This window comes from Parasteatoda tepidariorum, chromosome 9 (genome assembly GCF_982258835.1).
Source record: "Parasteatoda tepidariorum strain Cologne lab strain chromosome 9, Ptep-v5.0, whole genome shotgun sequence".
Taxonomy (NCBI): Eukaryota; Metazoa; Arthropoda; class Arachnida; order Araneae; family Theridiidae; genus Parasteatoda; species Parasteatoda tepidariorum.
In genome coordinates this window covers 38,627,055-38,653,623 of record NC_141763.1, presented here as the reverse complement: position 1 = coordinate 38,653,623, position 26,569 = coordinate 38,627,055, and the positions used below count along the sequence as shown (strand labels likewise).

General features: G+C 28.0%; 2 protein-coding genes across 15 annotated transcripts in view; both read right to left on the bottom strand.

Annotated features, from left to right (window-relative positions):
• Positions 1-939, bottom strand: part of Gart (trifunctional purine biosynthetic protein adenosine-3 Gart) — a 48,475-nt gene extending 47,536 nt beyond the window's left edge. Inside the window, exon 1 of the mRNA XM_043046385.3 lies at positions 787-939. The gene's annotated coding sequence lies outside the window, so the exon portion shown is untranslated. The remainder of the gene's footprint in view (positions 1-786) is intronic.
• Positions 940-8,830: 7,891 nt separating this feature from the next.
• LOC107443091 (mitogen-activated protein kinase kinase kinase 15) overlaps positions 8,831-26,569 on the bottom strand; it is a 60,653-nt gene continuing 42,914 nt past the window's right edge. For all 14 annotated transcript variants that reach the window (XM_043054119.3, XM_071186819.2, XM_043054120.3 and 11 more), the window contains 9 exons: positions 25,252-25,417; positions 25,042-25,101; positions 23,448-23,526; positions 20,100-20,179; positions 18,162-18,267; positions 17,876-18,047; positions 16,135-16,236; positions 11,754-11,797; positions 8,831-10,378 (listed from right to left, as the gene is read on the bottom strand). In XM_043054119.3, the coding sequence (XP_042910053.2) occupies positions 10,356-10,378; positions 11,754-11,797; positions 16,135-16,236; positions 17,876-18,047; positions 18,162-18,267; positions 20,100-20,179; positions 23,448-23,526; positions 25,042-25,101; positions 25,252-25,417 (832 nt within the window). In that variant the 3' untranslated portion in view covers positions 8,831-10,355. The remainder of the gene's footprint in view (positions 10,379-11,753; positions 11,798-16,134; positions 16,237-17,875; positions 18,048-18,161; positions 18,268-20,099; positions 20,180-23,447; positions 23,527-25,041; positions 25,102-25,251; positions 25,418-26,569) is intronic.

Genomic DNA, 26,569 nt, shown 5'->3' with positions numbered 1-26,569 from the left:
GCCCTTTCCTTAATTCTGTCCTGGGTCTGCCATTCTGCCAACAATATGAAAGCGCACCATTTCACTACAGTAAGTCACGATGTTTTAACTGAAAAGACAATTGAAGATCTGAAGAGAAAAATAAACCTCCCTTTTTTTTTTTTCTTCCTTGCTTTACTTGTATAACCATAGAAAATAAAACGTCGTAATATAATGGTGAAAATTTCGTTAATGTATTCACGATTTTCACTTACTCTGTAACTAATTCTACAATAATATTTAACTAATTTTTGTAATAAAAATAAATTTTAAACGCATTACCTCGTTTAATAAAAACGATTGTAAATAAAGCGTAAATGTTTTAATAAAATGTACATTCATGTAAATTTAATGAAATGAAATGTATGTACATTCATGTACACTCCTTGGTCATTTGGGGAATTACAATAGCTCCAAATGACCAAACAATACGAGACGAGTACTTGAGTGTGCGTACACTTAAAATATTTACTATATCTATCAATGTGTTTTATTAGATTAACTAACCAAGTTAATTTAATAACCCAAATTTAATTTATTGACCGCAGAGCTTATATGTTATCACCTACATTCTGAACTTCATAGGACAGGAAAAAAGATTTATAATTATTATTTATTTATTTATTTAATTATTTATTTAAATATTTATTTAATTATTTATTTTATTATTAATTTAATTATTTATTTTATTCTTAAATTAGAATTATTACAATTGAAAATATTAAATGATTACATTTATTGTGTAAATAATATAAAATATGAACTTACTCTACCAGTGGCTGAATATTCGTCAGGAACGCAAGTGATTTAATTTGTAATATTACCGGGGATATTTTTTTTATCTCCCTTATAATCTTATCTTGACCTTTACATCTTATTTCAATTTCAACACTAAGACTTATTTTACTCGTAAGAGACAGATATTAACAAACGAAAATGATAAGATAATAAACCACTTTATCTTAGAACTACTATCTATTAGCGTTCTTACAGAGATTATTCTGTATGCTCCTAGTTGAATCGCAAACGTATTTTGTTTAAAAAAAAATTTAACGTGATCGTTATGGATTAAAATTATTGTAGAAAACAAGTTTTCAATTTAAAAAAATTATTTCAGACAATTTTTTTTAAAAAAATTGTTAATTTATTAAAGTTTAACCACGAAACCGTTTTTTAAATTTCCGATTTTCATATATTTGTTGGGTTTTAATAATTACACAACTAACTAATTGCTTTATTCCATCTATTTCTTTCCTTTTTTTTTCTTTTTTAGATGTAAAAGCATTTAATTTTACACTTTCTGATGTTTTTTTTTTTTTCTTTTTTGTAATTTTTACTATAGGAATTTCTTATATAAATAAACAATGCCTTTTACAATTGTGATGAATCGTTTATTTTCTTTTTATAAATTGATAAACAAAATTATCAATTATCAGACAACATAATTAAAAAGAAAATTTCTATCCCCCTACGCCATTAATTAAGTTCTAACTATATTTTTGAAAGATGATTTGTTTATTAGCATTTGTTTATTAGAGTGTGTAAAAGCCAATTATAATGAAAAATATAGAAAAGTAATATTGCCAATAATTCTTATCTCCTTCACATAGGAAAAAAGAGGGTATTGATGAAGGGAGTCTTTCAAAGTTGTGTTACATAGCTGTCAAGAAAGGGTTAAATATGAGGCTTCTTAATTAGTGGCACGATGCTTAATTTCTTAATATGCTTTAAAGATAAGATAATCTGAAAAAATAAAACGATTGACGTTAGCCTGATGGATTGTATTTTGAAAAAATAAATATGCTTACTTAATTAAAAATAGTATCACTTGATTAAATTTACTGATAAATCATTTAATGTAGTTTTATACATTACTCCAAAGTAAGATTACTAAAGTATTTGTCAAAAAAAAAAATTTTTTATTTTATTTTTTAAAGTCAGTTAATATGTTTTCTAATGAGAAGAAAGAAATTGTGTCCTTTTTAGTGTATCCTGAGCTGTGATTAAAGCTCCAGTCTGAGTTTTGATGGTAATTATTTTTATCGCTATGCGTGATAGATAGACTGTTTTCTCATCCTTAATTCATACAAGAGCATTTGTGTACAACTCAATTTTACCCATTCCTGATTGATTGTGGGTGCGTAAATACAACGTTTTGAAGTGACAAAAAAACTGCTTTTGTGAGACAAAAAAAAAAAAAAAATGTAGGACTATAGTACCTACACATTGCTGGCATTTTATATTTACAATTACCACAGTAAGTTAAAAAGAAATAGCAATCGAACTATTTCAGATGATATTTATATTATTAATTCCTTATTGTGAACTTAAATGTTTAAATTTTTATAAAATAAATGTTAAGAATGAAATTACCAAGTTACCATTTTTCATCTTTTTGAAAAAAGAACATGTTCTCAAACTAGGAGCCTAACAGATTAGCTAAAGCGTAAATCTGGTGGTTAAATTTAATTGCATCAAGGAAAATTGAAATTTCGTCTGATAAAAGAAACAATGAGCAGAATATTTCAAAATTCGAATTGTTCTGTTGAAAACAAAGTTTTTTTTTTAAAAATTAAAAATTGTGATTTTTATTATCACTATAATAGAGTTGTGAATGGAATAGTATTTTAGGCGGACGACCTTAACGACTTTGTTGTTACATACGCAATCTTTTGTAGCTAAAACTTCGTTGATACGTCATTCAATTTCCTCTCCTGAAGGTATAGGTTGTTCTAGGCTTATTGGTCTACCTTAAACTTATTCTTCATTAAAAAATGAAAAAAGTTCCTACGGTGTTCAATCGCATCATCTGGGCCGCTAGCGCTGTTCTCCGAAAAGTAAAATTTTACGACAGCTAATGAATAAACTAAGAAAAACATGCTCCTCTTTCATGCAGTACTCAATTTTCATGAACTTCGAAATATCCACTGCCTTTCCTATTTGTTGGCAGCATTTTATAGCAGAATAATTGATTAACACTCTTATTTTTATTGATAATACAGACAGAATGATACACAGAAGAAAATAACGTATTAAAAAAACAAAATTGTTTTTGATTTTCTAGTCAGGCAAATTCTTCCATTTATGGGTTAAAAAAATTAAGTAATCGATGCAATACGATGCTTGATTGAGAAGAATTTCACAAGCTCTACTCGACTATCATACTTCGATATGCATCACACTAGATACAGTTATCAGTTTAGGAGGAGAATGCCTGAATATACGTCAGAAATGATTTGAAATAACTATATTTACGCAAGCTCGAACACATATTTTACGGGTGTTCCTTCCGCAAAAAGTGTAGTTTTCATATTTTGCAAGCTATTTAAAAAAGCCTTTTTTTAACATTTATTTTTTGATTTTCTAAAAATATTTTTTTCATAAACTACTAGAGGGACCGGAAAGTAATGTCGTTTCAAATAGTCTTAAAAAGCAATTCATTTTTTTCCCCGATTCATTTTCGATCCGGCATTGAAAGGTTGTTTCTAACGAGGGTGAATACATTATTGATTAAAAATAAAATCTTGGTTACAAATATCAAATGCACCGAAACATTACTTTCCAATTCCCCTAATACATTATTAACTACCAGTAGTTTTATTGATGTTTATATTATTATTCATTTTAGTTGTGATAAGTATAAATATTAGAAAAAATTGTGGAATATGTCACTTATATTTAAAAAAAAAAAAAAAAAAAAGAATTCTCAGTAATTTTTTCTTTTCCTTTTATAAAATACTTTTGTGAAGAAATTTAACCAGGCATTTGTTTGGCTGATCCGGTAACCAAGATAATTGCCCGTGTCTCCTCTCCCCCTTGAGTAGTGCCCTGTGCCAACGTATTGCTTAAATATTAAATCTAGATTAAAATAAAAAAAAGTATAATCTTTGACCTGAAATAAAATAATGTAGCGTAGAAAGAAAGAAACGTACGTTTTTTCTTTTCGCGTTCTTAAGTCTAGATACTTTTTACACTGGAAACATAGAAAAGGCTTTTTTTCGATGTGTATAAGTAAAATTTTTGGCTTGCTTCGTGGAATTAAATGAATACAGTTTGTAGTCAATATTTTTGTCTGTTCCGCAAGACGTAAGCGAATTCCTTTAGTGTCTTTTTTAAGGCATAAAAATAATTGAGGGAAATTTTAAAATGTAAGTTTGAAAAAAAAAAAAAAAAAAAAACTAAAAGCAATTGAAAATCTATTATTAAACCTAAGAAATAAATGATTTAAATTAAGACTGTTGCCAAGAAACTTGAAGTAGGGTAATGGTTTGACCGAAAATTATTTTTAAAATCAATAAATTATTCAGATTCTTTTCATATTGCTTAGCCCAGTGTTTCCCAAAGTGTGGTACGCGTACCCCCAGGGGTACGGGAACAGTTTAGCAGGGGTACGCGTTCTTATGCGAAATATCTTGCAACAAACGAAAATTACAAAAAATTTTATTTAAAAACAAAGCTAGCCATGAAAATTTACGATTACGTATTTTTCTATTGGATATTTTTTGCAGAGTTAACAGTTAATAATTAGTGGTGTCAATAGCCAGTTGTGATTTTTACTTTTTGTGCGATATTTTATAGTAAAAAATTCATTAATTTTTTTATTAGGGGTACTCAGCTTTACGAAAAATTTAGAAAGGGTACACAAAAGTCATAAGTTTGGGAAACACTGTAGCCCATAAAAACAGCCCTAAATAGTGAAAATCGGTTGGCGAAAGATCTGGTAAATAAGCTTATTCACTTTCAGATCATATATAAACGACTTTGATTTTCTTTTTATTATTCAGAGCAACTTTTTTACAAGCAGACCAACATGGGCCGGGATAGCCTGGTCGGTAGGGCGCTGGGCCCATATCCAAGAGGTCGTGGGTTCGATCCTCACCGGCCGAAGACCGTGTAGTAAATGGTGACTGATACACGTTAAATCTGTCGAGTCTCAAAGTCCTCCATGTTCCCACAACAAATCAACACCTCTGGGGGTACTGATCCAGGAGTTTCCTTGTCTTCTGGATTGGTTCAAAATTACAAGGCTACGGAGTTGAACGTTAGTAGTCGTAAACCCATGAAATTGGGTCGGCTGTTCAACGACGGTTATAAAATAAAATAAAATAAAAGCAGACGAACATGCCGGGATAGCCTGGTCGGTAGGGCGCTGGGCCCGTATCCAAGAGGTCGTGGGTTCGATCCTCGCCGGCCGAAGACTCCCCGTGTAGTAAATGGTGACTGATGCACGTTAAATCTGTCGAGTCTCAAAGTCCTCCATGTTCCCACAACAAATCAATACCTCTGGGGGTACTGATCCAGGAGTTTCCTTGTCTTCTGGATTGGTTAAAAATTACAAGGCTACGGAGTTGAACGTAAGTAGTCGTAAACCCATGAAATTGGGTCGGCTGTTCAACGATGGTTATAAAATAAAATAAAAAAGCAGACGAAGATAAAAAGTTTCGTTCTTTTTTTTTTTAAACAAGCAAACGACATACGGCCGGGGTAGCCTGGTTGGTAGGGCACTGGGCCTGTGTCCAACAGTTCGTGGGTTCGATCCCCTCCGGCCAAAGACTCCCCGTGTAGTAACCGGTGACTGCTGCACGTTAAATCTGTCGAGTCGCAAAGTCTTCCATGTTCCCATAACAAATCACACTTCTGGGGTTTCTGATCCAGGAGTTTCCTTGTCTTCTTGATTGGTTCAAAATTATAAGGCTACGGAGTTAAAAATTAGTAGTCGTAAGCCCAAAATTGGGTCGGCTGTTCAACGACGGATACAAAAAAATATAAAATAAAAGCAGATGACATAGAGCTATCACCTTCCAAACCGGGTTCGAATCCCAGCGATGACTGGTCAATACGAATTCCGCACCCGGCTCTCACCGACCACAGCACTGGCGTAAAATATCCTCAGTGATAACGGATCATGGGTTACAGTACCCTTGTCGTCAAGCTACCCGGGAGAGGCTTTCGTGATTTTCCTCTCCATGTAATGCGGGTTGCTGTTTTGTTTTTATAAATTTTATCTTTTCTAATAATCAGCGAGCTTTTTTAGTGGCCTCCTTTACCGTTTAATATAAATTTTCTACGTTGAAATTATTTTTCTTTTTAAAAGACTAATCGAAATTTAAAAATTCTGAAATATTTAAATTATATTTATTCTTCAACAGAACTTTGACCTCTAGACAAATCATGAAGACACGTATCGGAAATTAAACATAGAATTGTGAAACGAATTTTATAATTGCATCAGTATTAATTCAGTGACTAGTTTGAAAAAGACATCAAAATGGAGGCCTTAATACCTCCATGTAATGCGGTTTAGTTCCATCAAAAAGTCTTCCACGAAGGCAAATTTCTCTCAAAACTTGATCGAGGAGTTCCCTTGTCTTTTGGATTGTATTCAAAATTACAAGGTTATGGAACATTAGTCAGGGGTCTGTTTAGAACAGCGTTTCTTAACCTTTTTGATACAATGGACCCCTTTTAAAATTTTTTAAGAAGTCACGGACCACCCCCCCTGAGAAAAAAAATTGCAAAAAAATCAATTTTTAGTATTTTATTTATTTTAGCATTTAATTTTATTATTTCAATAGTATACAAAATATTTAAAATTAAAATTTTTAGTCTGAAGGTTGTTGCTGCTTTTCCTTAAATAATAAATTGAATAGAGGGATGGTTTTCGACAAAGCAACGTGCATAACATGTTCAACATTCAATCGATAACGATGTTTTGTTTTTATTGTCACAACTGTGGAAAGTCCGGCTTCGTTAAGATACACTGTAGCTAACGAAATTATAGCTGAAATCGCTCGCTTTACAAGCAATGGGTAGACTTCTTTCACAGAAGACAAGAACTCTCCGAGTGTTTTTGAATCGAAATCCATTTTTAGCAAGGACTTTGTTCTAAGATCTATAAGCTCATCTTTGGCAAGGTTCATATCATCGATACAGTCAATATCACACGGAAAAGGATGACGAATCCACAACTCATATTTTATCTTTATCTCATCCAATTTAAAATATTTTTTCAATGAAACTTGAAGTACTTCCAGGTGCTAGCAGATTTCATTTTTAAGTTATTCAGTAACAAATTATCTTGCCAAGATCCATTTTCAGAAAGCACTTCGTCCAACATTTAAAAGTTTGCATATGTCTCATTTGGAATTCTATTTTTTTCAAAGTGGCATCTTCAATTAGAATGCTTGTAATTTCTCAGTTGCATCCATAATGGTATATCGGATCCTTGGATTAAAAGACTTATATTGTTCATGCGGTTAAAATTATCTGCCAGGTAAGCCAATTTATAGGTAAAATCCTTTTTGTTTAAATATTCGAAGAATGAGTTATCTTTTTCTTCTAGAACAAGTGATAATTCGATCTTCAACATGAAAAATTGTTTCGAAACCTGCTCTCGTGACAGCCAGCGCAATTCCGTGTGGTACAGAAGTACCTCATGACACATCGAGCAAAGATTACACACATATTGAGACTATAACAAGATTTGTATCTGAAGTGTAGGTTTTCGTTTAAAATTTTCTGTTAATGACGTAAATACTTTTAATTACAGATATGCAAACAAAATCATAATATTAACATTTTTGTACAAAAAGAAAATTGTAATTTTTTTGCAGCCTAGAAATAAATTTGCATAGTTGAATAAATGTTTAAAAAAAAAAAAAAATCACATACTAAACAATTCTGAATTTTAAAGTATTTACAAAAAGTGATTTTACACACAACCAACATTTTATTAATTATTTGTAAAATTCTAGCAGATAATTTTAAGATTAAAATTATGGATTGAGAATAAGTCTATTGATTAAGAACAAAACGAAATGATTGAAAGTACTTTATTACCTACATTATTCAAGAAAACTAATAAATTACAAATTAATTATTGAAGGAACCCTAAATGATGTTCATGACTATAAATTGATTTTCATGAGTTTTCTGATATCATTAAAATACTTGCTTATAGATCCAAATATGCAACTTTACATTCACAGTGAAAATTTTCAATTTTAACTTACTACTAAGAGATCAACATATATTTTGCTATTTCTATTTCAAATTTATTTCTTAATTGTAAATTTAGCAAAGTAAAAAAATTTCTTAAATTACAAAAGTTAAGTTTTTGTTCTCAAAATACCATAACACAATTTATGAAAAAGTTTTTGATGTTTTTAACATAAAAATATCAAAGCAATAGTTCCATTATATATTTAAACCTAAAGAATTAAATGTTTTAATCACATAGGCTGTTTATTCAATAATATAGTAAATAAAAACATGTTAAGAATATTTGAATATGTAACACAATATCTAAGTCAAATCTGGAAAAGCGCAAAAGAAACTTCTTAAATTACACTTTTAAAAATTAAAGAATTAAAACTTAAATTGAAACATAAAAATGAAATAAAAGAAAGATGAATGTAACAAAGAACTTTATTGAGGGGGGAGGCACTTTGGGAGTTTTCCTATAAATAAATGCAAAGTGATCCTGAAAAAGTCCTGTATTGCATTTAATTATATTTTTTTTTATATTTCAGTTCCAGTTCAATTCTCTCATTTTTATAAATGAGTAGACAGTTTATTTCTCTGTAATAATGATGGGCATAACTTAAATTTTAAAGCAAATATATATATTATATACATATTACTTATAGTTTTTAAAGGAAAGGTTTTATTTATTTTTTGCTTTAAAATGTAAGTTTTTTCCATTATTATAACACTCAAAAGCCTATAACTACAATAAAAAAACTGAAAGAACTTAGAAATATAAGCTACTGCGAATAAGATTTAAAATATTGTTTTTAATAAGTAACAACTAAACCTTTAAATCAAAATTTTATTTACATTTATTACAAAGTTTTATTACAAAGCAATTAAAATGTACTACCTTTTTACAATTATATAACATTCATTAAAATGATGATTAATCACAGTAACATTAAAATATGTGTTAAAAGCACTTGAGCACTCAAAGTTGCCACTGAATTGCACAACTCATTAGCTTATTAACTGATTTAGTCAAGCAAAAACTCTTAATGGATGAAACATTTTAGCACCTAATATTACAGTAAAAAATTCCAGCCATATGGCAATCAATAAGTCGCATGATACTCTGTTAGTATTACATAGCTTCTTTCTCTAATAATAAAACAGTACATGCAGATCTGGATGTAAAAAATCATTAATTCAAAAGCTTGCTCTGATTTATCATTCTCGACATCAAAATAACAAATCCAAAAGACTGCTTTGAGTCATAACAATTCCACAAGCAATTTTTCCTCTATAAATTACATTTGAATCTGTGATGATTTCATTACCTTCGATTAAAAATAGCTTTGAAGTTAAAAATATTTTTTCTAAGTTCTCCTTTTTAAGCTTGTGCAAGAAAAACAATATTTAGTAAGAAAAACTATTAAAAAACCATTATAATGATTTCAGAATCAATTTTTAGAGGCTTTTTAAAAGGCCATTTTTTCTTTTTCTAAAATCATGCGATTTATAGATAATGAATTTTTTCAATATAAAAATGAATTATTTAAAATTTTCAAAATAAAACATTGAATTATACTTAGTGCAATTTTTTTCCAAGGATATCTGTACAATTCATTTTGATACTGTCGAAATAGCACTTTTATGATGACAAAGGGATGGTCTGTCAACAGTATAAAATTGTAATGACAACATTCTGTAAACAATTATCAATGCATGTGCTATTCAAGTTGTTTATCTGTCCAATTAAATAAAATTTTAAATGGGCTGCTTAGTGTTTAATGTATTAGGAACTAGCCTAGAAAATCTGAGTGAACGTTAGTAAACAATCACTTGTACAAGAAACACATATTAAGACATTACTTTTATGGGAATAACATTACATAAAGTATAAGTAATGTAATTTTGAGATAAAGCTGGTGATCAAAAAAATATGAAACTAAGAGTGTGAACCAAAATTTTTAAATAAAAGATACAACAGATTATTTATGGCAGTCGAAATATGATTTTCATGAGATTTATATTTAGTATACATAATATAACTGCGTCAGTACATTAAAACAAACACTTAAAATGGTATTATAGATGATTTCAATAGGTTAAAAAATAATTAAAATAATCAAAAATCATACAAGAGTAATCAGAGTTTAAAAACTATAATAGATGATTTTCAATATATTTCAATAAGTATTCGCTTCTAGGAAAAATGATACACAACAAATGAATCTCTAGATAACAGTTCTATGATATTTGCGATGAAACTAAAACACACTCATTTTAGGCAGATTGTCCTTTTTGATATTCATGAGGGCGGACTTGAATTAAGGCACTTGATTTCTTGTAGTTTAATTCTTTCACTCATTACCCAAGTTTAGAACTGGAAAAGAAAAAAAAACACTTCAGCATGAAATAAACCCAACATATAAAATATGTATACTACATGCAATCCAGAATTGAATTAAGGGTCTATTTTAGCGTACAAAGTTAACATTTGTTTAGTATATCTAATATTAGTATTAATTTGAACCTTAAGATTGATCTTTTAATTGAGAATTTACTGGTATAAAAAAATATATTGCAAAGCAATGATTTCCAATCAAATAATGCAGAAAAACTGTTTTCCCAGGTGGGAAAGTAAACAGGTTTTACCCTAAATTAAGTTAGGACTAACAGTTATAGAATTGGGTGACACAAATTGTTAAAAGTAATGTTAATATGATTTTAAAATTTGTGGAAGAGAATAACATGCATCGTAATGCAAGTGCATATAAATATATATTTATTATAAATATATATAAATGCAAGTGCATATATAAAAACAATCCAATTCATAATTAAATAATTTTTAATTGATAAAGAATACAAAAAATATGACCACCTCAAATTGAAATAATGATATATTTAAGATTTGTTTCTCATTTCTTCATTTACAAAATATGTAGAAAGACCATTCTCTAATTCTTTTAGCTTATTAAACATTCTGAACTGGTTAATAAGCTTTTTAGTAAGTTATTCAAATGAAATCATATAAAGTGTACACTACTATTATTGTTAAGTGAAGTATATATTTACTTGGATATTAATTATTTAGACATTTTAACAAAACTTAGACATTTTAAAATTATCATTATGATAAAAAATGAATATTCATCTAAAAATAGGTTCAAAATCCAATTTAATGTATCCTTAAATGTTTTTGGTCACTAAGCAAGCAGTTTTTTGTTTAACAAATTGACAAAACTTGTATTAATTGTTCAATAATTATGAAAAAAAAAATTAAAGAATACTGCATTAATATAAGAGTCCAAAAATTTTATGCTTGCTTTAAACAAATGTGTCATGTACTATGCAAGAAAAATGCTACTTAGTTTTTGATCTTGAAAAATGACTTTTTATCAGACTGAAAAACTGCTACTTTTGACTTTTATCAACAGGGTTAAATTTTGTAATGAAAAAAAAAAAGTTTCTGAATAATATTTTATACACATTTTTCATTTACCAGAGTCAATCAAAATTCTCATAAGGGATTTTTGGGGGCTAAATACGCTATCTAAAATAATATCGCATAATATTTTTGAAGGTTATAAAGACCCTTTATAAAAACCATTTTTTTTTCTCCGTAATATTAAACCGGAGGATTATTTTCCCTCTATCTATATATATATATATTTATTCAGATATTTTTTTCTCTAAAAAACCTATTATTTCACATAGGCTAAAAATTATTTACATATAATAAAATCAGTGTTTACTTTTTTCTTTTAGTAAAGCTAATTCTTCTCTAGCACGGACAAGTCTGAAAAATTAAAAACAATAACACATAAATAATACAAAACTAACATAGTTGACATATTGATCAATCTAAATTTAGAAAATTTTAAATATAGCAATCAAAAATAAAAGATTTTCTAATTATTCAAGATTCTAAATTTAAAATTAATATACCAGATAGTGACAACTATAATCATAATTTTTTTAACAACAAATTAAATTTCTTTAAGTATTTAATCCATTACCAAATTGTAGTGTGCAATATTACATCGATCGGCAACATGAAAGGAGCCGATCGACAACATGTAATGAGCCAATCTACAAATGTTACTAAGCAAATTCTTATGTTTGTTTACATTTTGGTTTTCATTTTTTACACTTTAGTGAACATGCGGTTTGTCACTACAGAGTGGAGTTGTTAGATACAACATTATAACCCATCATAAAACGTAATAGTTCAGAATTTGCACTAATTTGAAATATAATCATATTATTTTGGTTAAATCGCCTTGGCATAAGCATTACGTGAGTCAGGATGGATATAAATAAATCGGTTACTCATACCATGTTGTTTCTAAAATTATTATTTTTTGTGTTGCTGTGAATATCTTATTTGTCTTGCATCCAATATAATAATATAAAAGGGGGTGCAACCCTCTAACAAACTACCCCCCCCCCCAAAAAAAAAAAAAATTTTTTTTTAAATATTCTGTTATTACATTTAGTTTTGTTATTACATATACTTTCATCTGTTAATTTTTTTCAAGATACTACATTTCTTCATTGTTAACAAGATGTTTAAAAAAAAAAGTACGAATTTCTTGTACTTGCAAATTTTGCCACAAGAAACTGAATTGATGGCATAGCTACTGACTTTGAATCACAAATAACTACTAACAGTAGTTTCGTATACTAATGTGTTTGTGCATATTTAACATTGGTATTTATTGTGTTGATGAAGTTTTACAGTTGTGAGAAGTCAGTTTGTGTTATACGCCTGTGTTAAACTAAATAACTAATAGAAAATATAATATTACTTATATTTTATTAATTGAAATTTAAAAATATAGCTTAGATATCTGCCAAGTTTGTGCATGCTCAGTGTGCATAAGAAAAGAATTAATGATGACTCAGAATTCATTGAAAAAGTTATAAACAGATTTGAACAGCAAACAAGACAATTAAAATTCTTGTTGAGAAAACAATTTTTTAATTGTTATGTATCAATAATTACTTAATTATTTGTTTTCGAAGAAAAATATTTTCAGTACAAAAATTTTATAACAAAATTGTTTTTCTGTATCACTTTAATTGTTTTTTTAAAAAAAGCCAGGGAGCGCTTTGCTTGCATTTACCATCATATTAAGTTTATAGGTTGAATATTTGATGTAACATCGTGTATTCATCACTGTGTTGAATTCATCATCAAAAATATGTCATAGGTTTTGTGAGTGTCTGTGAGGTCTAAGCTATATTAAGTTGTCCTAGGTCTCCAGTAGATGAATCTTTGCAGTACTCTCATGGTCAGAGTGCATTGCTCTCACACACTTGTGGTAATTTCCAGACTTTGGGGAAAAGTATGGCGAACCAAATACAGTCTAACCTCAATCCGCCGTTCTTTCATCTTCATATGTATAGTTCTGTTTTAACAGTTCTGTCATAAATACAAGTTTTATGATGTTTTTAATACCCGTTTGGATTATTTCTTAAAGTAGCCAATTTCCTTGTCTATTGTTAAGAAATTTTATTAACTTTCGTAAAAATAATACTTGATGCTAATGATAAAGAAAATGGCCATAGTTTCTGAAAAACACAACAAACAGTATGTATGATGTGCAATGTATGAAAATGCAGAAACTTGTATTTCTGGTTCAAGAAATTAAAGAAGTGCAAAGTGATATAGATAAAGACGACGAAAAGAAACCACGACTTGCAAGAGACGCTGAAGCCTTTGAAACAATGAGGAACATTTTGTACACGAGTGAATTTACAGCAATTTTAGCAAATGCTGAACATTTATTGTGTGCACTTAGAAAAAAGTGAGTTCAAACCAAAATTTCCAAATATTTTAAATAAATATATGTGCTTATTCATCTTTCTTTTGTATTGTACGTATTTTTGAATTCATTATTTGATATTTGAAGTTGACCCGCATGTGCCACCCCATATTAATTGTTCACATTGAAAGGATTTTGGACAAACAAGGCTAAATAAAATATGTCATCTCCTTTCAAATCCAGGTAGCTACAATTTTGTTTTGAGAATATAAGCCTGAATAAATGTTTTCTTTTTGAAAAAGGTTTCGTTTTGAACAAAAGTATATCTATTAAAAAACCATTAAAAGTTCTCAATGAATATAAAGAATGGTTACTTTTAGTGCAAAATGATATTTAAGGGTAAATTGATTAACCCCAAAAATTTTTGTGTTATATTTTCACAAATAGAAACATCAGAAATGTCAAGTTTCCTCCAACCATTGTGAAAGAAACTCTTTCCAGAAATATCAAATATTTAAATAGTTTAATACTGCAATGTAGTTCAAATAATAGCATTAATTACAAACCAATTTAATACATAATTTTTAAAATCAGTAAAAACTAAAAATTGACTATGAAAATTTTTATACCAGTATACCTCAAGCTCAAATACTCGATATATGTTGTTGTATTTATGATAAATATTTAATGAAAATATTGATAAAAATTATTGGATTGATATTTGTGAATTTAATCTTTGTGAAAACGTTCTTTTTTTTAATGGCATTGATTTTTATAAATAAAAAATAGATACCACAAGGTAATTCTTTTTTGAAGCTTTTGCTATTATATTTTAGCATTTTTTTTTGAATCAATGTTTGAGTTTAATGATTTTAATGCTTTTAGATAAATTGATGATTTAATTTTATTTAATTGTGAAAATTATGATTTGACTTGACTGAAGACTTGGTTTTTAAGTGGACTAATGTCAATCGTTTAAATGTTGAATATATACATTTTAAAATTAATAATGCAAAGTAATCAAATTCAAATTGGTGTTATAATAAAAGAAAGGTTTTTAATTTTAGGGTTATTTTTTAGGTAATTTTGAAACTAATTTGCGTAGTAATATTTTCAAGAGGCTACAAGTAATTTTTTAAATAATCTTGAAAGTAATAATTTTCCTTTTAATTTGTACAATATTGAAGGTAAAATTAACAAAATGATTTAAAATTATTAGTTTTTATTTTTGTTCTTTTAATAAGGGCTAGATTGACACTTAACTGAGTTGCCCCACTTAAGCTTTTCTACTAACAGATGGTAACAACTTTTTTCCTTTCCTTTTTTTCTTCTTTCTGTGCATTAAGTAGGGGCATGGTATTTATTTGTGATTTTCAGTTTGGTTTGTAGTTTTCTGAGTGCAGTGTGCTTTTTGTTTTGGCATAGGAATATGCTAAGTAGGTTTTGGAAAATTAATTTTTCTTTTGTAATTAGTTTATGTATTTTATATAATTTTAATATTTAAATTTTGCATTCGTTTTCTCTTTCCCTGGATTTCTTGAAAAGCTTTTGGGGTACAGAGAGAGCAAATTTCAAACCTTTGTCTAGCTTCTGGATAGAAAAGGTTTGGTACTATATCTATGACTTCCGGAGCTGGTACCCCCTGACGACGTCAGCTTCGGATGTCATTATTGTAATTTTCATTGTTTAATTTGCTACCAGAAATGGCAAGTTTCCTTGAACACTTGCAGATGAAGCTCTCTCATGAAAAATCAAATATTTAAATAGTTTACTACTGCAATGTAGTTTAAAATAATAGTATTCATTACACTGCAATTTAATACATAGTTTTTAAATTCAATGAAAACTAAAAAGCAAAAATAGAAAAGAAAAATTTAATGAATTTTTTAATTCAAATAAATGTAATGTTTCAATATTATATAGCATACTAATTATTATAAACATGAATAATCATGCAGACTCTTAAATAAAATGATATATTAAATACATTTCAGAATTCTGCATAAAATTATAATAAATATAAAAATATAGATCTGGAAAACTTTTGGTACTGTATTAAATTTAAGCTATTCTTAAAATTCCTATTAATTATATATAAGCAAATGTATAGGTTAGTTTTTTCTGCTTTATTTCAATTATTGGTAATTTTTATTTTTTTCAGTTTCTACCACTGTACTGGCAGAGATAAGTTTCTCACAGATTAAATGCCAACTTTGATAAACATAGAGATTGAATGAAGTAACAAAAATTACTAACACATAAATTTTAAAGCTAATGTACCCAAACTAAAATACCAACTTAGAATCTTTATCAATTCCGCTATTTAATTACATATAATCATCAAAATAAATTTAAGAAATCTTACGCAGGAGATTGGTATATAGCCGCCCACAACTCCTTTTCAAGTAAAGATTGTTTGATCAGGTCTTGATGTGCTTGATTTGCCAGTACTAATTCGTTCATTAATCTAAAAAGGAATACTAGACTTAATGAAAGACAGTAATATACTAATTTTTAGTATTAACATTATATCTGTGCACTTATAATGTGGAGCGCATTATAGATGTGCACATATTATATAAATATAAACATGATTTAGATATGTAAGAATTACACAAGATAAAATACGTAAAAAAACAACAACAATGACCCTATCACCCAACAAACAACAATGGCCTTAAGTTTAATGGTATATAAGTTGAGCTCTGAAGTAATGCTCTGCAAATGGCCTACTTACAGGTTTTACTCTACTCTGCTAAGCTCGGAATATCATGCGTTATAAAGCTTTTGACATCTTGTTTTATTTTATGCATTATTAAATGTACTATAAATTCAGTCATCAAAATATAAAAGCATATTTATCATAAGATTGAAATAAACAAGCTGTGCACTGAAGAAGTTAGATTTAATCTTCTGAAATTTATAAAAGTCCAAATTTTCTACGCATTTACTTATTCTGGAATCGAAAAAAAATTATTTTATAAGCATATTTATTATAAAATGGAAATAGTTAAGCTATACACTTCAGAAGCTAGATTAAATCTTCTGAATCTTTTTCTTTGTTTTTCTGTATTCCTAATTAAAAAAAATATATTGACATGTCTTTTAAAGTATTTTTTCTTTATCCCATGAAGTTGCTAAGATCTCCTGGGTATTTATTTGATTTCTCACTCTGACAAAATTATTTTAGTTTACTTTACACTTTAGGAATCGAGTAAAAAGATTACTTTTCACATACTAACAAAGTGATAAAAAATATCTTGTGCAGTGCAAAATGATTAACAGTGTTACTAAACACAACACAGCCAAAAGGACATGACTTCTCTTAATCATCTTGCAGACATTTTTTACTCGAGGGTCCTCTGTGCTCCACAGGAGAGGTTATGAACTTAAATAACATGACAATTAGCTCATCCCTGAGTAATATTACTAATTCTTTGATCATTGACCACTTTCACCCGAAGGCAACTTTGTATTAGGCTGCTGGAAGAAAAATCGCAAATGCGGCTGGCTTCTCGACTTTGGGAAAAAAAAGTTAAGAAATTGATTAATAATAAATAAGAATTAATTTAAATTAAATATCTTACTTTTAATAAGATGGAAACTTTTAAACTATATTTTTTAAAAAAAATCAATGGTATCATCTTAATTTATCAGCTTTATTTCTCTCTCCTCAGAGCATAATATTTTAAACAGTATTCTATGAAAGTAATTACTATTTTGATAAATCAGTTTTTGTACCATGAAAGAAAATAGTTTAATATTCATAATTATCTACAAAAATATAACTGAAAAATCACAAGACTAGATCAACAAGAGTAATTCTTCTACTTCTGTGATTAAGCTATTTATTTTACAGTAACAACTAGCAACATCAAAAAAAGAAAAATAATTAACTCAAATTAATGTACCATTAACTATGACTTTGCCCAAATTAAATTTTTTCTTTCGAATACCAGTTTGTGACTTTAGGCAGGAAGCAGATCAAGAGATGGAATTTTGGGACAGTAAAAAATAAGTAAATTCATTTTCCAAATATTATTAACTAGTAAATTGCAATAAAACAGTCTGATTGTCAAATTATCTGAACGTTTGAAATGGTTTACCTCATGTTTTCTCTCACAAGTTCTTCATTTTTCTTTCGCATCAGTGCCATTTCATTATAGGCATGAAAAACGTGAGGAGAAAGAGATTTCACAGAGTTAATTGTTGAAAGCGCCATAGTTGTATCTTCAATTTCCATTTCTTCATTTTTGCCTTCTAAATTATCTCCTAACTCTTTAAACAAATGAAGAAAAAAAAAATACATGAATGTTGAGACAATTATCGCAAGAACTTAAAATTATTTAAACAAAAATTAATACAAAATCATATAAAATGTAAATAAATTACCTGGAGACAATATACTAATAGCTGCTTGTACAGAATTCCTAACTAAATTATCTAGAGCAAAAACCCAATGCGGCATTATATTCTGTTGTCTCAATACTCCTTTTACCTGAAAATAAAAAGTTGAATATTAGCTGCAAAAAGTTATTTTCTCAGAAATTATTATAAATCAATAGGGAAACTAAAAAAAGGTTTAATGTTCTTTACTTTTAGAGATGAATATAAGATTGGAATGAATGTAAATTTTACTAATATAAAATTGGAAATTTGTAATACAGTCCAAATTTGATAAACAAAACTAGCATTTGATGAAATGTTTACAATGAATTTCAGAGTTACTTTCTTTCAAAAACATAGAATATTTAACTACAGATAATCATCTCATATCAATAAAAAAATAACAAAATGAAAGTTCATGACATTTTTAGAAAAAAGTGTATGAAGTAATAAGGAATGAAGAAGTTCTGAGATTTAATTGGAAATCACTTGTTAATAAATATTATGGCTGTTAATATTGCAAATAGTTCATTTAAAGAAGTTTCTCAAACATAATAACGCATTCACATTTCTGATGTTTTTATTTAGTTTTATTAGTAAATTTGTAAGTTTTAGTTTAATCTTTAAATGATTTCTTATATCTTTTCCTTCTTCCATTGACAATCAATAAATCAAACTCCAGGGGTCTGTCTAGGTTTTTCTGAGAGGTACCTATTTTGTGAAAATTCAAACATAATTTGTGAAAAATTAAAAATCCAACACAAAAATATGGCAAGAATACGGATTTATCATTTCTTAAGGAATACACAAATAAAATTTTAAGAAAAAGTATCTTGTGAAACTACCGTTTTTCCTAAAATTAAATTTGTGAAACTACCGCTAAACGGCAGTAAATTCGGTCTGGACAGACCCCTGAACTCTTTACTGTAAACACTATTTTAAAATTTAAACTGTCAAAATTCAGATGAATTCTTGAAAAATTATACTTTAGTAACATTACATTCTAGTTAACGTATTATTAACTGTTTTTATGAATTATAAATAGTCAGAATGACAAGAAAATATAAGTAATAATAAAAGCACAATCCATGATATGTACATTACTTACATTGTTTTTCAGGTACAAATATGCATTAAAACTTTTTAATGTAAATATTTTCACTTTGTTTACATTGCTCCTTTCTACGGAATGAATTATGAGAGTTTTGCTTCTACTTAATCAACACTATTTTTTTAAAACACATTTAAAGGTATTTGAGTAGTAAAATAAAATTTTAAAATATATAAATATACATTGGTTTAAAATTCTTATACAATAAACAAAAGTTAAAAAAATAGTTGAGACTTCAAAAGAGGCAATAGAACATCTTTATAATTTGTTTTCAATAAGGGATAAATGTTTAAATTTCATAACATATAACAATTCCACACTAATGCAACACCAAAATATCAATTAATAGAGACCAATCAGTTACAGTACATTGCAAAAAAAAACACTCTAAAAAAAAAAAACTCTGAATAACATTGGATCTAAGGATCAGATTTTCCCATACTAGAACTAAAGGTTCACAGGGTAACTTTAAATATGTTAATCCATTTGTCCAGTCAATATTTTACATTACGAGATTAGACACAAAAACGTATTTTCTTTGAGAAAACATACCCTTTTTTCAACAGATTTCGATTCCTTGCACAAATAATATTAGGAAGTTTGGTTCTATTTGTTTGGTCGGAAAAGCGGTCTATGTTTACACAAACTAATTAACATATTTAGATCACTCCTTTTCAACTTTAAGATAGAGTCCTAGCATGTGAAAATTTGATTATAGTGTCAAAAGTTATTCAAAATGGTTCTTTCTTTTCATTTAGCACACCGTATATCAATAACACAAGTAAAAATTATTTTTAGATATAGATTACAGAAATAAGCTAACATTAACTTACAGCATCTTGAAAAACATATAGGGCTAAATGCATTTGGTTGACCGCTATGCCATCAAAATCTACATCTTCTTTGACTCTACCTGCAAATTAAATAATTTTCAAGATTACCGTGATTAAAATATTAATATCAATAATTAACTATATTTTTAAAAATAAAATAGATCAAATTAACTTTGTATCCACAATGAGATTATATTATATTTTTTACAATATTTGTCTCTACTGTAGGGGTGCACAACCTTTTTCAGTGAAGGGCCACATGCACAGCAGATTGACCAATGAAGGGCCGCATGCCAAAGTGTTTAGACCGACATATTGAAAGCAATTGTTGGTGGTGATTGTTATATAAACATCATTGTTTATATAACACTAAATTCTTTTTGTCGGTTAACCTTGTAATCTCTTTGCAGAAAATACAATACTTTAAAACGTTTAAAATTAGAAAGTGCAAAACTGATTACTTAAGAAGGAAAACAGAATTCGAAAATCAGAATAAATTTATCGGAAAAAATTTAGATAAATTGAAATAATTAAAAAACTATGGAAAAATTGAAATTTTTCTTATCACATTACAAAATACAAAAGTCCATTTAAACATAAATTTTAACGTAAATTTTTTTTTCATAGAATTAAATTTCAAATAAATAAATATTCCAGTCATTAATATAAATTCAAGTTAAATACTTTGATTTAAAGAAAGTTTATAGGGTTAAAAATTATTAAAACTGAAACTAAACCCCTTAAGTGGAAAATAAGACTTAGCATTTATTAGGGAATGTGCTTTATCTTTCAGACATTTTTATTTTAAATTAATAATAAGAGGCTATGAGAGGAAAGAAAAAGAAAGAAGAAAACACATTAAATTTTAAGGAACTATATTCCTTAATAATAAAAAACTATTAAGATACTTGCTTACAACTTTTTATGACGAATATATTTTTAACATGACACTTACTATTTACAATTAATACACAATCAATTAACAATCAATAAAATTTACATTACTTTTTGAAACTTATCTTGATTAAATTTTTTATACAGTTAAAATTTAATGATATACAAATCATTTCCCAGCATATAATCATAAATGATATAAAATGCTCCAAGAAGATAGAAAATGGTTTAAAAAATTTTTTAATGGTTACACTGTAATTTGCAAAATCTTTGAATATTTTGATAATTTTATGTACTTGATCATGTGATATTTTTTGAGCCATTAAAGCAATTGAGCAATTTTGAGATAGCGTAAATACAAATTACGATGTATGACTTTTAAATTACATGTGACAACAAAAAGAATAGGTTCGATGTGTGTTGTTAAACTTGCACGTGTTCATGGGACTTAAGAATTATGCCGTTTTTTGAATTATTTATTTATTTATTTATTTTTTGCAAAACGGACCGCGTTTAAACACATCTCGGTTTTTTTTCCTGGGAAGGTTTTGATTTGGCTAAGATACGTAATTACTTTTTAAGTTACGAAAAAAATTAAAGCTGAATCGAATTTCACGAGTTGTAATATTGTGTGAAAATATCAGGTATATTCTAAATCACAAATAAAAATGCAGCAATAACGGGAAAGAAGAAAAAACACTTTCGAAAAACCTTTTAAAAAAAATTCGTGTTAAAATCGGTACAACGCAAATGATAAAATCGGCACAAACAAAGCACGTAAAAAATAATTATTTTAATGCGCAATTCAAAACTCGCTTGCTGTCAAAGTATTAAAAATATCATAATCTTTTTAAATCACGGGGAAAACGTAATAACTACTAAAACAATAACCAAAATACTTTAATATTTCAGATGAAATTGGAGTAAATAAAGTCCATCAAAATTTTATGTAATTTAAATGCGAGATTTGAAATTAAAATGTCGCAATAGCGTATTAAAAATATCGGTACTTTCAAAACCTTGTAGAAATGTGTAGCAATAATTTCTAAAATAACGATTGTAAAATAATTTGATTCGCGATAAAATCGTTACAAATAAGCCATGTCAAAAAATGGTTATCTAAATGAGCGATTCGTAATAATATCATGCTAAAATATCGAAGTTTTAAAAACCGGGCGTGCAGCAATAACTGTTGAAGAAAGGATCTAAAGTCATTTAGATTTTCCATGAAGTTTGCACAAATAAAGTGTTTCATAACTTTCAAAAATCGCTATTTCAGAAACACTTGAAAATGGGTAGCAATAACTACCGAAAAGTCATTGGAATCGGCACATACGAAAAGCGTCAAAAGTGGTAATTAAAATTCGTAAATCGTAATAATGATGTATTAAAAATATTGGGATTTTTAAAACTATGCTGAAATCCGTAGCGTTAACCATCGAAAAACTACATTGATTGAGATTGGGTGCGTCAAAAACTTAAAACTGTAAATTTAAATTACCGAATTTTTTTTATTATTTTTCAAAAACAAATATTTAATTTTTTTTTTCACTTTGTTCAGATTGCGGCCGCGGGCCGCACATCGAGGGTTGGCGGGCCGCATTTGGCCCGCGGGCCGCAGGTCGAGCACCCCTACTCTACTGTATTAAAAACAATATTTAACATACAGGGTGAAAAAATGAGTAACATTTATCTCACACAAGAATGTTTTTGCCTAAGGAGTTATTTGTAGAGATATTTTAAAAAAATTTCTAGCTAAACGTAAATTTCCTAGAGCAGTACAATTAACAGGTGTTAATTTAAAGGGTTAAGAAATTCTTTAACATCCTCTTCTTATTTATAGCAGTCCAGAAAATTATCTTTAAGAAATGGTCCAAGCCAAATCAGTTGTGATAGCTATCAATTATGAAAATAATGTTAAAAAATTACCTTAAATAAATATATAACAATTCATATTTTAATAATTTATTTGTTTTTTAATCTTAGATAACTAAACATAACCCAGAGTTACTCTGTAACTAAGCATTTAATTCATAAAACTACCAATTAAAAACTGGCTTAATTTCATGTTTCTATAAATAATATTTGATTTAAATGCAGATAAGTGATAAAATTTAGCATTAGCACTGTTTGAAATTGTTAAAGTGCAATAGTATTAAGTTGATTTCCTAAAACTGGCAAAAATTTATAATCCATTAGATGAATATTCAGTTATCTAAAGTTAAGTGAGAAAAAAAATCATTCCTATTTTCTAAAATATTGCACGTTTCCAATACATATACCATCAGGTAATTAAGTTTTTTTAATATAAAGAATTTCCTTAACCCAATAAATAGTCAACTTGAAAAACATTATATAATAGAAACATATAACTGAAAATTTAAAATTAGACTAAACACAGAGAGATGAATACAGAAATTTTCAGGCAAGAGATAATTCAAAATATACACTTACTTATTGCTTGCTGAATAGGCATTTTAATTTGCTCTGGAATATATTCTCTCAATCCATCTAATAAAATATTTAAATGTTCCTACAAAATACATTAATTAAAAATTTAGAAAAACTTATACTTATTAATTTCAGGGATACATCATCAAAAATAAGTCATGTATTTCATTCATTGAGATCCTTAACCATCCAACATACACTTTAAAATGCTTGTATAAATTGACTACAACTTTTTCATAAAACAGATGGAAATGCTTATATCCATCTTTACATTTAAAGCTATAATTTCAAATTTTTTTTATATCTGGATATATTTCTTAAAAAAAGACAAATTAATTTTTAATAAATATATCCAGATCAGATAAAAATATTAATATTTGATAGTGTTAGATACATTTTTTTCAATTATAATAAATATAAAACCACAATTTTATAGAAAATCTGATTTTATAAAGGTTTTAAAAGCTATCTATAAAAATATTATTTTTTTAAAATTTACCTATACTATTTAGCTTAACAGTACACAGCAAAGGCTTGATGTAACAAGTATGTACAGCTGTCGTTGAACAGCCGACTCAATTTTGAGTTTACAACTACTAATGTTCGCAGCCTTGTAATTTTGAACCAATCAAGAAGACAAGGAAGCTCCTGGATAAGAACCCCCAGAGGTATGATTTGTTATGGGAACATGGAATACTTAACTAATGAGATTTTTATTCATACAAATTATATGTTTATAAAAATAAAGCATTAAAGCAACAGCCCTTCGTGGGCCAGGGGGCTCATGAAGGTTAAGCTCCACAGATTTGTGACCAACGGCATGACTTTGGCAATGTGGTCAGCACAGCACATAGGTCACCTTTACTTCACAGACAAGCTGATCAAGCTAAGCTGGGAGGGCTTCAAGTTGCGATTGGTGATAGGACAATGGGCACATGTCCAAGGTCCTTCATGTTCTCATAACAAATCATACCTCTGGGGGTACTGATCCAGGAGTTCCCTTGTCTTCAAGATAGGCTCAAAATTACAAGGCTACGGAGTACATACGTAGTCGTAAACCCAAAACAAGGCCGGCTGTTCAACAACGGATATAAAATAAAATGACAATCAGTGCCATAATCACCGAGACATTGTGGCACTTGTGTGTTTATCGATACACTTGCTATAACATGAGCAAAAGTTTGATAGGTAAGTTGAAAGCTATAAATGTGAGGTTTATATTGTCTCAATCCTAAATGGCATTGATTCAGACTTGATCCACAGCATTTGTGCACGCAAATGCTATGAATAAAGTCTGGCTCAAAAAAGAGGGAAAGGTTGCTTGTATAACTCCAAGTTAACTGAAGGGGAAATTTTTTTTTTAATGTCTCTCTTTCTTAGAAATTAACACAATTAGAACAGACAGACACAACAGAATTAGTAAGAAATTGTTGTTAAAAATTAGAAGCAACTTATAACATCACATGAATATGAGAAATGAAAATTGAAATAAAATTAAATAAATTTTTTTGAATGCATGAGCATCAAAAATGAAATGGGTAAAATAATAAATCAACACAAAGAGTTCAAAAATGGAAAGTAAAATCTTAGTAGTCACCATAGTTAAAGCTGATTCAGGAGTTTTTGCATTCAATTCTTTCATCCAAATATCACATATCTGAAATCAAAAGTTAAGTATGGTGAATTTGTTTAATTAACTATAAATATAACACAGTTCGAAAAAGTAAAACATTCTTTACAGTACATAAGTGACACATAGTGAAAAAATTAAAAAAAAAGGAATATTAAATTTAGACTTATAACATACCACATCAGCATTTTCTAAAAGAACTTTGTGTATAAAAGCTCTTCTTTGAGAGTCTTTTTTTAGCAAATAGAAATTTCCCTGTTCAGTCTCTATCTGGGGGCTATCAATGGGAGGACTAAGAAGCCCGGTACTAGAACGCCTTGTATCGGTAGAAGAATCTGAAGAACTACAATTTACAAAAATATGTATGTAAATACATAAACTTAAATCGAGTATAAACATCTAAATGTTAAAGAGATTACTTAACATATTAAAATACATAAATATACAATAGAAATCATTTAAATTTTGTTTAACTTCTCCATTAAAAAATCTAACACAAATTTGATTTTATAAGTTATTTGCTTGGGTAAGATGTTTATACTCCTGAGGCTGATCTCCATGATATCTTATTTTCCACGTTAAGAAATATCTGCTGTAATTTTGACTTAGCACTTAATGTTTCAGCTAAATCAGGAAATTAACAAGAAAAAGTAGTACGAATATCAATCAGCAGCAATAAATTAAGAGCAAATCATGATTGTAAAAGAGAAGAAAAAAATATTTCAGGCCATTACCAGATATCATTAAAAAAAAAAAAAAAAACATTAGGCTGTTACCACATACTATAAACACAGGGCTGCTAACTTTCTACTTTTCAGAAAAAAATTTCTTCTACTGGTAGCTAAGTCTATGTTTTAATATATTATTCCTTGCTTAGTAAATTTGATTTAAAATTATTTTTCATGTGACTACATCTAGATGACTCAAAAGTTTATATAAAAAGCCAATTTATCTAAGTTCACTCGAAGTGGGGCTTTTAAAATGTCGGAAAATTACCAAAAATTCTGAAAGCTTCAGTTTTTATTTGTCTAACACTGAAAAACTGCAAAATAATTTAATAATTTTTACCTCCAACCATACGACTGATGCTCAATTTCAAATAGCAGTTATGAGCAATTAAAGAAATGTGTTTCTGAGCACAATTATCAAATAAAACTGTGCATTAATTTTTAAATTTAATACTGTGACGTTAAATTGTTAAAAGTGATTTTTTTCATATTTGATATGATTATGTTCTATTTTGTCCACCTTAAAAATGCCTTGTAATTGCGTTGAAACAGCTTCATATTCCTTATCATAAATGAATAAAACAAATAAATAAAATATTTTAGAATGACAAAAAACTATCCAAATCGAAACTAAATAGGAAAAAAAAGAAAAGAAAAGAAAAAAAAAGAATAATGAAAAAGAATTGACATAATGAAAAAATGTTCTAAAAATTGCATTTTGAGTTATGCAGTCATTACAGCTGAGGACAAATGGCTACTCAATGAAG